Source organism: Helianthus annuus, chromosome 15 (assembly GCF_002127325.2).
Source record: "Helianthus annuus cultivar XRQ/B chromosome 15, HanXRQr2.0-SUNRISE, whole genome shotgun sequence".
Taxonomy (NCBI): Eukaryota; Viridiplantae; Streptophyta; class Magnoliopsida; order Asterales; family Asteraceae; genus Helianthus; species Helianthus annuus.
This window is the reverse complement of record NC_035447.2, coordinates 3,985,369-3,998,100: the sequence shown is the minus strand read 5'-3', so window position 1 is coordinate 3,998,100 and position 12,732 is coordinate 3,985,369. Positions and strand designations below refer to the sequence as shown.

At 40.4% G+C, this 12,732-nt stretch overlaps 1 protein-coding gene and 1 long non-coding RNA gene across 3 annotated transcripts; both read left to right on the top strand.

Annotated features, from left to right (window-relative positions):
• Positions 1–3,990: 3,990 nt before the first annotated feature.
• LOC118479273 lies at positions 3,991–5,245 on the top strand. Its single transcript, XR_002578500.2, has 3 exons — positions 3,991–4,114; positions 4,649–4,702; positions 4,977–5,245. It is a non-coding gene; the product is annotated as an uncharacterized LOC118479273 (long non-coding RNA).
• A 1,208-nt stretch (positions 5,246–6,453) lies between these two features.
• Positions 6,454–11,883, top strand: LOC110914675. 2 transcript variants are annotated; one of them, XM_022159457.2, is made up of 3 exons: positions 6,454–7,216; positions 11,445–11,498; positions 11,773–11,883. In XM_022159457.2, exons 1-3 carry the CDS (start codon positions 6,457–6,459, stop codon positions 11,787–11,789), a joined length of 831 nt encoding a protein of 276 aa, XP_022015149.2. In that variant the 5' UTR covers positions 6,454–6,456; the 3' UTR covers positions 11,790–11,883. The 2 variants fall into 2 exon arrangements, 1 of the variants encoding a protein (XP_022015149.2); XR_002578501.2 differs by lacking the exon at positions 6,454–7,216 and adding an exon at positions 10,770–10,910 and having other exon boundaries at positions 11,773–11,876.
• Positions 11,884–12,732: the final 849 nt, after the last annotated feature.

Sequence of the window (12,732 nt, the reverse complement as noted above, 5' to 3'; positions counted from 1 at the left end):
ACCCCCTCACACCCCCTCACATCCAATTATCACGGAATAAGCATAACGCGTGAATTTTATCACGGGTTAACATTCTCCACGCGTTGAACTTTATGGTGGCGGTGGTCTTGTACATTCTTCATGCGTTGAACATTGGTTTATCACGGAACAAAAGTGTTCCACCTCCACTGCCCTTAGCCAATAATAATATTTATACAGGTAATGTGATCAGTGACACCCTTAACTTTACGCTAATGGAAAAGTAACTTTGTTTGCCCCTAATGAAAAATTGATCGACTAAGTTTATATTTATCCCAATCATAATGTTGTAAACGATATTTAGACGACATAAATGAATGCAACGGCCATGCGAAGTTACTTCTCCGTTAGAGTGGTATATATTGAAATTGAAAACAAAAAAAAAAGTGTCAATGGTTACATTGCCGGTATGGATTATTAGGCCAATGGATCATAACTTGAGTTATTAATATAAATTTGCATATGCAAGCAGAATATATACCGTTTGCCACCACTGGTATATGTAAGGCCACATTTCTGTATATGTTTGCATGTCTAGGATGCCCTATAATATACAATTACTGCGATTTGATCCGTTCATTTTTCCTCGTCTCACTCTCTTATTCGACTCATATAATATCTGCTATCGTGTGGAGACAAACAGAAAAAATTCCAGGAACCATTTGTTCACTTGGTGTGATGCTGCATATATGCTTTTAGCACACTAGATGGAACTAAATCACATTAGAAAAGACATTTCAGGAATAAAATTTACATCATATTATGCTTACACCAATAATACAAGCCAGCATGGCACCTCCTTCTTTTCCCAATCTATTGGCTAGCCTCACATGTCGTTTCACTTGGAACATATATCATGCAATCAAAATCTTGAGGCTTACAGTTACCAATAAGTCAATGATCAGTAAGGTTAGGTAATTATTCTATATCCTGAATGTTGTTGATATGACCATATGTTGGTGCACTTGTGTCTGTACTTTGTCTGTATTCGGTCACGATGTAAACGATGTCCTGATTAGTGTTGTAAGTTGACCAAGTCAACCATCCTCCGGTTTGACTTGGACAACAGTTTGTAAGATGTTGAAAGATGTTCTGTGTCGTAGGATAAGAGATCGAAGGATAATGTGAATCCTTCGATCTCATCGAAAGATATGTTTCGAATGATAGATCTCGAAAGGTGATCTTTCGAGGTCCCTGCTGATCCTTCGAATGCTTTGTCATCGATAGATGATCCTTCGGACCATCTATCAGATCCTTCGGACCAGACATCATGGGCTGGGTATAAATACCCATGCAGTGTGTTGAGTTTAGATAGATGCACACACCGAAAGAGAGAGAGTTCTTGAGAGCATTCTGTCCAGAAAACACACACACACACTAGAGAGTTTGCAAAACACATTTGTGAACATTGAGCTTGTAACCGAAACCTTTCATACGTATTAATACAAGTGGTGTTAATCGGTGAACATTGTGTGTTTGTGTTTGTGCTTGTTTCATCCCGGTTTGCTTGCTAGCTTGGATTCCGCACTGGCTAGTGAGTTAGTATAACAAGGTTTAGGTTCGTCATCCTTCGGAAAGGGACCTACAAGTGGTATCAGAGCTAAGGCTCTTAACCTTGTTTAAAACCGGGTTTGTTCAAGTTCTTGGTGTGTTTGGACATTTGGTTTTGCACCCGTTTTTGGTGTTTTTATTGCACTCTTAAACTGAAAAACGGTTTCTAAACCTTCGGGAGTGTTCAAGGTTGGGATGGGTAACTTGAAAATTTGTTTTTAAGTGACTTGGTGTTTTCCGGTCATATCTCCGGTCAAAGTTCCGGTGACTGGTTTTTGGATAAGGTATTCCTTTTTGGGTAATATTTTATTTGAAAATCAAAGTTGGTAGAAAGTTAGGCCTGCACATACCGTCTTGCCGAAAGTTGACCTTACCAACCTTTCACCTTTTCACCAACCTGTCACATCAGTGTCAGTTGTGTCAGAGTGCTCGAAAGATATCTTTCGACATCGAAAGACCATCTTTCGATCAAGGAAGGATCGACAGATTATCATCTTTCGACCCATCCTTCGGAGTCCGAAACATATCTTTCGACCAGGGAATCTATTTGAAAGACAGTTCATCGAAAGATAAGGATATATACTCGAAAGATAAGGATCTTTCAAATAGTGAATCCTTCGAGTTTGTGAATCTTTCGAAATCATTGTTCGAGATACAACAGTGATCTTTCGAGCACTGTTGATCCTTCGAACAAGATTTGATCTTTCGATTGTGGTCTACTTATTGTTAACAAGTTTTTGTGATTTTAGATCTTTCGAACAGGGTCCTTCGGCTGTGTGATCTTTCGAAATATTAACTTAGCATTTATTTTGCTTATCAATCATGAATCCGAGTTGGTGGAATCCTGCCCCAGACAGTGGAAAATATACTAGTTCTGGTGTCACTCCCTCATGGTGGGGCACACCGGCGCCAGACAGTGGAAAATACACGTCTACAAGTCTATCGCCTTCATGGGCCGAGTCTCCGGTATCGACATCTTCTCAGGGAAATCAGTGGGCGTTAGTCTCGAATCAAACTCCTAGTATCCAAAGTATCTTACTGAGCGAAAGCGAAACAGGAAGTTTGAATCGACCTCCGAAGCTGATGCATTTAAACGAGTATCCGGGTTGGGCTGATCGTTTCTGTACATATGTTCTTGGCCAGAATACAGAGCTGTGGATACGGTTCACCACAGATTTTGATCAAGCTATCGAAGTCGCCGCTTCAACAACTGCTAGTTTTGCCGATCTTCCAGAAGATCAAAAGAAAATATATGATCTGGAGAAGAAAGCATACGCCATTCTCACTCAGGCGTTAAGCAAAGACATCTATCATCAGTTTGTCAGCTTCAAGACTACGAAGAAGCTGTGGGACGGTTTGAAAACAAGAGGAGTAGGGAATGAAGCAACACGTCAATTGCGTCATGATCTGCTCAAGAAAGAATTCGACTGTTTCACATGTTTAGATAAGGAGTCTTTGGGAGACATGACAAGTCGGTTTTATCATTTGCTTACTGAGCTGAATAATTTCGGTGTGACGACAACTCAAGCAGAAGTGGTGAAAAAGTTTGCTGATGCCTTGCCTCCCCAATGGAGTAGTTTCTTGGAAATCCTGAAGTATAACGGAGTGTTGAAAACTACAAATATCAACGACTTCGTGCAGCTTTTGGAAAACAAGGATCAGGAGGAAACATTAAAGGCGAAGAGAGTTCCATTGCCACAAAATCCTGAAATGTATTGTGGAACTTCCAATACTTCGTCTGCAAGAACAGGTCCACATGCTCCTTTGCAAACGGCGTTTGTCACTAGCACGGATATGTATGGCAATCCGGTGCAAGTTCCTGTAAAGCCACCTCCTACCACAGACATGTATGGAAATCCAATACAACCACCTCCTCCTCCTCCTCCTGCTCAACAACAACGTGCATGTTATGGAGGAACATCATCTGCTGGTCAACAATCAAAGTCAGGTACCGTACAGCTCGACACGTCAAGCTTCTCTAAAATCAGTGTAGAAGTAGCTAAGGAACACATGGAGCTGCTTAACACTGTAGTGAGCGCGTACTGTGGGTTAATAGAAGGTCAGATTGGCAACATTAATCTGACACAAGAAGATTACAGGCAGATTGATAAAGAAGAGATGGACTTGATGGACATCAAGTGGGCCTTTGCGAGTGCTGTGAGAAGAGCAAAGGATTGGATGGAAAGTACTGGCAGAACTGTAACACCCCAAAACCTACAAGCATGTACATTATATAGTTAAATAAAAATATAAACCTAGTTAGAATGTAATTTGAAAGAATAACCTAAAAGAGAAGGTTTAGTTAATTAAAGACAAATTGTAGAAACTTGAGGGACCAAATAAGGGAATGGGGAAAGTGATTTTCTTAAAAACAAAATACTAACACACACCACACACACTTCAGTGTGTGTGTGTGTCGATTGAACCAAGGGGAAACAAACCCCAGCCCTCAAGTTCTACAAATTCAGCAAATTGAAGGAGAATTCTTGGTCCAAATCATTGCATGTTCACATAAAAACGATCATCTAAGCTAGACAAACGAATGGTAAGTCGAATTCCATGATTTGGTAATTTTTCATGAATGGGTTTTGATTTAGTATGAGGCTTTCTTTGAAATTGATTATGAATGTATGTTGAAATTACCTTATAGAGGGCCAAATCATGTTTAATTTCTGATTTAGTTAAAGATTTACATAAAACCCACTTGCAAATGTGATGATAGGAAGAATTATAAAAGTTCTATGTTAATTGGTATGATGACTAGAATTGGTAGTGTTCATATCAACGGGTTGTTAATTAGAAACAAATTATGAATGAAAGTTGCATAGAAAATTATTAGAATTTGATGTTCTTGATGAAGTTGATATGAAATGGTTAGGTTATGCTCATAATACTTGTACTCTATGCTTGTTAAGTAGTACGCACACCAAGTGTTTGTTAAAATGCTTGAAAGAAATACATCTCATATTGATGCATTATTACATTGATTAGGACCTAGACAACCTTGAATGATAATGTATATCTTAAGAACGAATTTCAAATATGACATGAGATTAAAGTATGTGAATTCGGAATGTAGGAATAAAAGAAGAAAGTTCAAGTCAATCCGGGTCGCAAGCGAAGGACGGTAAAGGTAAGTTTGCTTACACAAGACTATTGGCATGTTCTATTATAGTACTTTATCAATTAATGGTTGAAGTTGTTTACTTGTAAGAAAGCTATTGTATTTCGATTGCATGACATAAATATGGGTCGAACGAGTTAGAAGGGTAATGTACCAAGTTAAGGACAAATTCATGTAGGTATGAAGATTAGAAAGGTTTACTTGAGATGCATGTTGTAATTGATGTCGTATGAATTCTTTGTTTCTTTGTAATAAAGACGACTAACGGTTTGGTTGAATGTAGGTAAAGCAACTTGCTAAATGGCGTCGCTTGGATCGAACACCCTCATGATGCACGCTTCCGCAAGGATATTAGCTTCGGTTAAAACCTTTGTTAAATGTACTTTTTGGTAAAACGGGTCTTTTGTAAGTAACAAAAACTTGGTCGTTGTTAGTGGTCGAACTCGTAGTCGAAGACAATGTTAGTTATGTATCAAATGTTGGGTTGTAAGCTATTTTAATATCTCCTAGTTAATTATGCTATGGTAAAAATGCAGAATTTTCAATTATGAATTATTTGACCCGTTTGGTATTTTGTCGAATGAAGCTCGTTAGTGTCTTTTTAAGTTTTAGACCTTACAAGTTGGTATCAGAGCCTAGGTTTGAGGGATTCGAGTAGGTGATGGTGCTCGAACTCAAACCGAAAGCTCTTGTGAAAGTGTGTTCGTTCCAAAGCGCCGCGCAAGTAAGTAAATTAAGGATTTTATGTTTGTAGATAGAAATGGGAATGGGTTACGGTTTAGTTACTAGTATAACATGGTTGGGGATGTTAAGGTGCGTTATGGAAAGTTTCGGGACTGCCCAGGGCCGTTTCGGGTTGAAAAAGGAGCTTGAAACAAAAAATTTTAGTAATTCAGCGTTTGCATACCAGGAAGCCCGTCGGCGACGGGCTATATGCCGTCGGCGACGGCTCCCTCCCACCCGACGGCTTAACCACCTGCCTACGGGCAAAAGGTGGCGACGGGGTTATCCCGAGCCCGTCGGCGACGCACTCAATGCCGTCGGCGACGGGTGCCCCCTAAATGTTTTGCTGAATTTGTTGTTATTCTTGTTAAGGCCCTTAATTCGATTATGACGTTCGTTTAACATAAAGAATACCCCGAATCAACTATGAAACTAAGAAATTCATGATAGCTAGTATGCTTTAATAATGAACGTGCGAAAGGTTGAGGAGTCCTGACATGCGAATGAATAAAGTAAGTGACACCTTAAGAATGTTTGTAAAGAAGGATTGGATGGTTCACGATTTGTGAAATCGAACTATTGAAAACAAATGATATACATATATAGAAAGATGAGAAGGATGAAAGTGACAATGATTAATATGAATGTTTAAATTGTAGATGGCAAGTGGAGGAAACACGGATAACACAGAACGTATAACTCAGAACGAGTTAAACAAGATGATCTCGGATGAAGTAACGAGGGTAATTGATGCAAATGTTTCCAAGCTAGCACAAGAGGTGGAGGGCCAAGTACTTAGTACGGTAGAAAATATGATCACGGGCAAGGTGGATGAATTGAAGGAAATGATAGCTGGAATTCAAGGCAAGAAAGAGGCAAGACGGTGCACCTACAAGGATTTTATGGCATGTAAGCCTACGACCTTTGACGGGGAAATCGACCCCATAGAATGCCAAAGATGGATAGCTAACATGGAAGGGGTATTCATTCGGAGTCATTGTGACAAGGAAGACCAAGTCATGTTTGCTACGGGGCAACTCATGCGAAGGGCTAAAGATTGGTGGGACTCGTATAGTAAGGAGATTGGAGAAAATCGAGTTCAAACCTTGACTTGGCAAGAATTCAAACAGCCTTTTATCAAGTACCATTGTCCACAATCGGCTGTGGATCGAATTCAAGAAGATTTTCTCCGGTTGCGACAAAGGGATGAATCAGTTAACGAAATCACGAACACTTTCCTCGATCAACTGAAGTTTTGTGAAGAAATAGTTGGAACAGAAAGGAAGAAGATTATTCGTTATCATGGCATGCTCAAAGCTGAAATACGGGAGTTCATAACTCCTTCAAAATGTGAAACGTTGGACGAGATCATTGATTTAGCAAGGGATAGAGAAATCGAGATAAAGAGGCAAGATGAACGTGGGGAGAAAAGGCAAGCCGAGAAGGGGTCAACTCAAGGCTCATCTAAGAAACCCAAAACGCAAGATCAAGGAAAGAAGGAAGCTTCCAAAGGCGGGTTCCCACGATGCAAAACATGTGGAAAACCCCATTCCGGTGAGTGCTTATTGGGAAGGAAGGGGTGTTACAATTGCGGGCAAGAAGGACATCCGTACTATAACTGTCCGAATCCCAAAAGGGTGTGCTACAATTGTAATGAATCGGGCCATGTGAAAGCCGATTGCCCAAAGCTCAAACAAGGGCCGAAGAAAGAAGGAAAGAAAGAAGAAACCGCGAAAGCGAAAGGAAGAATGTTTCAAATCTCCGCGGAAGAAGCAAGAGCTCACCCGAATGTGGTCTCAGGTATCTATATGATAAACTCTATACCCACTTATATATTATTTGATACCGGAGCTAGTAGGTCATTCATTTCTAGTGAGCTTGTACGTTCCCCTTTATTCACGATAGAAAGAATGTGTACACCACTCGAGGTAGAAATTGCCGATTGTAAGAGTTATCTACTGCATGAAATATGTAGGGGTTGTAAAATCACTATAGATGATGAAGATTTTGATATTGATTTGATTCCCATGGTTTTGGGGGAATTTAAAGTAATGGTAGGTATGGATTGGTTATCCCGTTATCACGCGGAAATTTTATGCGAAAACAAAATTATTCATGTGACATCCCCTAAAGGGAAACGGGTAACCATTCATGGGGAAAGGGAAGTAGGGGCAAAATTTTGCACTATCCTAGAAGCAGTTAAGTACGTGAGGAATGGAAGTAAAGCATTTTTAGCCTACGTAGTCGATACCAAATTAGGAGCTTTGAAAATTGAAGATACTAAGATAGTGAATGAATTCCCGGATGTATTTCCGGATGAATTGCCGGGACTCCCACCCGAGCGGGAAGTCGAGTTTCGTATCGAACTAGAACCAAATGCCAAACCAGTAGCCAAAGCCCCTTACCGGTTGGCACCCGCGGAAGTACGGGAATTAATGGTCCAATTACAAGAACTTCTTGACAAGGGTTTCATACGCCCTAGCGTATCCCCGTGGGGGGCGCCTGTTTTGTTTGTTAAAAAGAAAGATGGGTCGATGAGAATGTGCATCGACTACCGTGAACTCAACAAACTCACGGTAAAGAACCGATACCCACTTCCGAGAATAGATGATCTCTTTGATCAACTACAAGGGGCAAGTTGGTTCTCAAAAATCGACTTGCGATCGGGCTACCATCAAGTACGAGTAAGGGAAGAGGATGTACCTAAGACTGCGTTCAGAACTCGCTACGGACATTACGAATTCCTGGTAATGTCATTCGGGTTAACTAACGCTCCGGCCGCTTTTATGGATCTAATGAATAGGGTATGCCGAAATATGTTAGACCGGTTTGTCATAGTGTTTATTGATGACATTTTAGTATACTCTCGTAGCGAGTCTGAACATGCAAGTCATTTACGTCAGGTACTCGAAACGCTTCGAAAGGAAAGATTATATGCTAAGTTTTCTAAGTGTGCGTTTTGGCTTAGGGAAGTGCAGTTTTTGGGACATGTAATTAACGAAAAGGGGATTTTAGTGGATCCCTCTAAGGTAGAAGCCGTGATAAAATGGGTACCCCCGAAGAATGTAGGTGAAGTAAGAAGTTTCTTAGGTCTAGCCGGCTATTATCGGAGATTTATCCAAGACTTCTCCAAAATAGCCCTCCCTTTAACTAAACTAACAAAGAAAGAAGAAAGGTTCGAATGGAATGATGATCAGCAGAAAGCTTTTCGAATGTTAAAGGAGAAATTGTCAAGTTCCCCCATTCTAACGCTGCCAGAAGGAACAGAAGACTTAGTGGTTTATGCAGACGCATCTCATCAAGGGTTGGGTTGTGTCTTGATGCAACGAGGCAAGGTCATTGCCTATGCTTCAAGACAACTAAAGCAACATGAAATTAACTATCCAACCCACGATCTCGAACTGGCGGCGGTAGTGTTTGCCCTAAAAATCTGGAGGCATTATTTGTATGGAACGAAATGCACCATTTATTCGGACCACAAAAGCCTTAGATACTTCTTTGAGCAGAAAGATCTCAATATGAGACAACGAAGGTGGCTAGAGTTGATCAAAGATTACGACTGCGACATTCTTTACCATCCGGGAAAAGCTAATGTTGTAGCGGATGCGTTAAGCCGGAAGGAATACCTACCACCCATTCGAGTGAAATCGATGAGAATGATAGTTACACCAAACCTTCTTGAAACGATACGAAAGGAGCAAGACGAGTCCTTGAATAAAGGCGATCCGAAAGGTGAAAGAACGAAAGGGTTTGAAAGTGAACTTGAAGCAAACGCGAGCGGATTAAGAAAAAGGTTTGGGCGAGTTTGGATACCGCGACACTGTGAAGCAAAGACCTTATTATTGGAAGAAGCACACAAGTCCCGTTACTCGGTCCATCCGGGAGCCACTAAAATGTATCGCGATTTGAAGGAAAATTATTGGTGGCCGGGAATGAAACGTGATATTGTTAAGTATGTATCTAAATGCTTGACATGTTCCCAAGTAAAGGCGGAACATCAAAAACCTTACGGGAAATTACAACCCCTAGAAATTCCGGTATGGAAATGGGAGAATGTGGATATGGATCTTGTGACCAAACTCCCGAAAACCAAGAAAGGGCATGATGCAATATGGGTCGTTGTTGACCGTCTTACCAAAAGTGCCCATTTTCTACCCATTCGAGAGACCTATTCCTCGGAAAGGTTAGCGGAAGTTTATGTGAATGAAATCGTTTCCCGCCATGGTGTGCCGGTGTCTATCGTCTCAGACCGGGATACGCGATTCACCTCCCGCTACTGGCGGAAGTTTCATGAAGGAATGGGTACTCAATTGCATCTAAGTACCGCATACCACCCGCAAACGGATGGCCAATCCGAACGAACGATTCAAACTCTCATAGATATGTTGAGAGCATGTGTGATAGATTTCGGGGGAAATTGGGATGAACATTTGCCGCTAGTATAATTTTCATATAATAATAGCTACCAAAGTAGTATACAAATGGCGCCGTATGAAATGTTGTATGGAAGAAGGTGTAGAACCCCGGTTTGTTGGGGAGAAGTAGGGCAAAGGGAACTCGCACCGAATGATGTGGTGGCGATAACCAACGAAAAGGTCGACGTCGTACGGGCTCGGTTAAAAGCGGCGTAAGACCGACAAAAGTCCTATGCGGATAGAAGAAGTCGCCCTATCGAGTTCCAAGTGGGGGACCGAGTATTTTTGAAGGTGTCTCCGTGGAAAGGTATAATTCGATTTCGTAAGCGAGGAAAGTTGGGCCCCCGATACATTGGACCGTTCGAGATTCTAGCTCGAGTTGGAAAGGTGGCCTACCGGTTAAATCTACCATCTTCTTTGGAAGGGATTCATAGTACCTTTCACGTGTCGCAATTACGAAAATGCTTAGCGGATGAAACGGCCCATGTACCAATTGAAGACATTGAGATCGATGAGAAAATGAATTATATAGAAAGACCGGTAGCTATAAAAGATTCCAAAGTAAAGACGCTTCGTAGCAAGGAGATCAAGCAAGTCTTAGTCCAATGGCAACACAGAAAGGGATCGGATCTCACCTGGGAGTCGGAGGATGAGATGAAGAAGTTCTACCCGTTTTTATTTGGTACGTTAGCCGGGTTTCGAGGACGAAACCTCTTTTAAGGGGGGTGGACTTGTAACACCCCAAAACCTACAAGCATGTACATTATATAGTTAAATAAAAATATAAACCTAGTTAGAATGTAATTTGAAAGAATAACCTAAAAGAGAAGGTTTAGTTAATTAAAGACAAATTGTAGAAACTTGAGGGACCAAATAAGGGAATGGGGAAAGTGATTTTCTTAAAAACAAAATACTAACACACACCACACACACTTCAGTGTGTGTGTGTGTCGACTGAACCAAGGGGAAACAAACCCCAGCCCTCAAGTTCTACAAATTCAGCAAATTGAAGGAGAATTCTTGGTCCAAATCATTGCATGTTCACATAAAAACGATCATCTAAGCTAGACAAACGAATGGTAAGTCGAATTCCATGATTTGGTAATTTTTCATGAATGGGTTTTGATTTAGTATGAGGCTTTCTTTGAAATTGATTATGAATGTATGTTGAAATTACCTTATAGAGGGCCAAATCATGTTTAATTTCTGATTTAGTTAAAGATTTACATAAAACCCACTTGCAAATGTGATGATAGGAAGAATTATAAAAGTTCTATGTTAATTGGTATGATGACTAGAATTGGTAGTGTTCATATCAACGGGTTGTTAATTAGAAACAAATTATGAATGAAAGTTGCATAGAAAATTATTAGAATTTGATGTTCTTGATGAAGTTGATATGAAATGGTTAGGTTATGCTCATAATACTTGTACTCTATGCTTGTTAAGTAGTACGCACGCCAAGTGTTTGTTAAAATGCTTGAAAGAAATACATCTCATATTGATGCATTATTACATTGATTAGGACCTAGACAACCTTGAATGATAATGTATATCTTAAGAACGAATTTCAAATATGACATGAGATTAAAGTATGTGAATTCGGAATGTAGGAATAAAAGAAGAAAGTTCAAGTCAATCCGGGTCGCAAGCGAAGGACGGTAAAGGTAAGTTTGCTTACACAAGACTATTGGCATGTTCTATTATAGTACTTTATCAATTAATGGTTGAAGTTGTTTACTTGTAAGAAAGCTATTGTATTTCGATTGCATGACATAAATATGGGTCGAACGAGTTAGAAGGGTAATGTACCAAGTTAAGGACGAATTCATGTAGGTATGAAGATTAGAAAGGTTTACTTGAGATGCATGTTGTAATTGATGTCGTATGAATTCTTTGTTTCTTTGTAATAAAGACGACTAACGGTTTGGTTGAATGTAGGTAAAGCAACTTGCTAAATGGCGTCGCTTGGATCGAACACCCTCATGATGCACGCTTCCGCAAGGATATTAGCTTCGGTTAAAACCTTTGTTAAATGTACTTTTTGGTAAAACGGGTCTTTTGTAAGTAACAAAAACTTGGTAGTTGTTAGTGGTCGAACTCGTAGTCGAAGACAATGTTAGTTATGTATCAAATGTTGGGTTGTAAGCTATTTTAATATCTCCTAGTTAATTATGCTATGGTAAAAATGCAGAATTTTCAATTATGAATTATTTGACCCGTTTGGTATTTTGTCGAATGAAGCTCGTTAGTGTCTTTTTAAGTTTTAGACCTTACAAGAACCAGCTTGGAAAGTAAGCGAGACACCAAGTATGGGTTCGATAAGCAGGCTGTAAAGTGCTTCAACTGTGGTGAACGGGGTCACTTTAAGAGGGAATGTACAAAGCCAGCTCAGCACGGGAATCAAAACCCTTTCAGAAACCAAGGCAACCAGCAGAACATAAACAATGAGCGTACATTGGTGCCTGTCAACAACCAAACTAACCGGGCTCTTGCAGTTCAGGTGGATGAAGGTTGTGACTGGTCAATCCAGTTGGGTGGTGATGCTCCCGATGGAACAACATGTTTTGCTCAGGTTGTGAAGGAGTTAGTTCACACCAGTGGTGGAGAATCTTCTGCCAGTGGTGGTGAATCGTCTGAAAATGAAGACTCTTCTGGGTACAGCAGGAGTGTTGATGAAGAATCATCCAATTCTGGTGATGATCATGTGGGTGAGACATCAAATGCAGCAATTGATGCAGATATTGATGAACTTTTGGAGGAAGCTGCAGCAGAAGCTCAAAGAAGATCTATTCTGGTAGATCAAGCTGCTTATACTTCGTCTTCTCTCCATTCAGCCTTTATGGCTAATGTCGACGGTTTATCAAGTCAGGTATGTGTCGATGAACCCACTGCTATTAA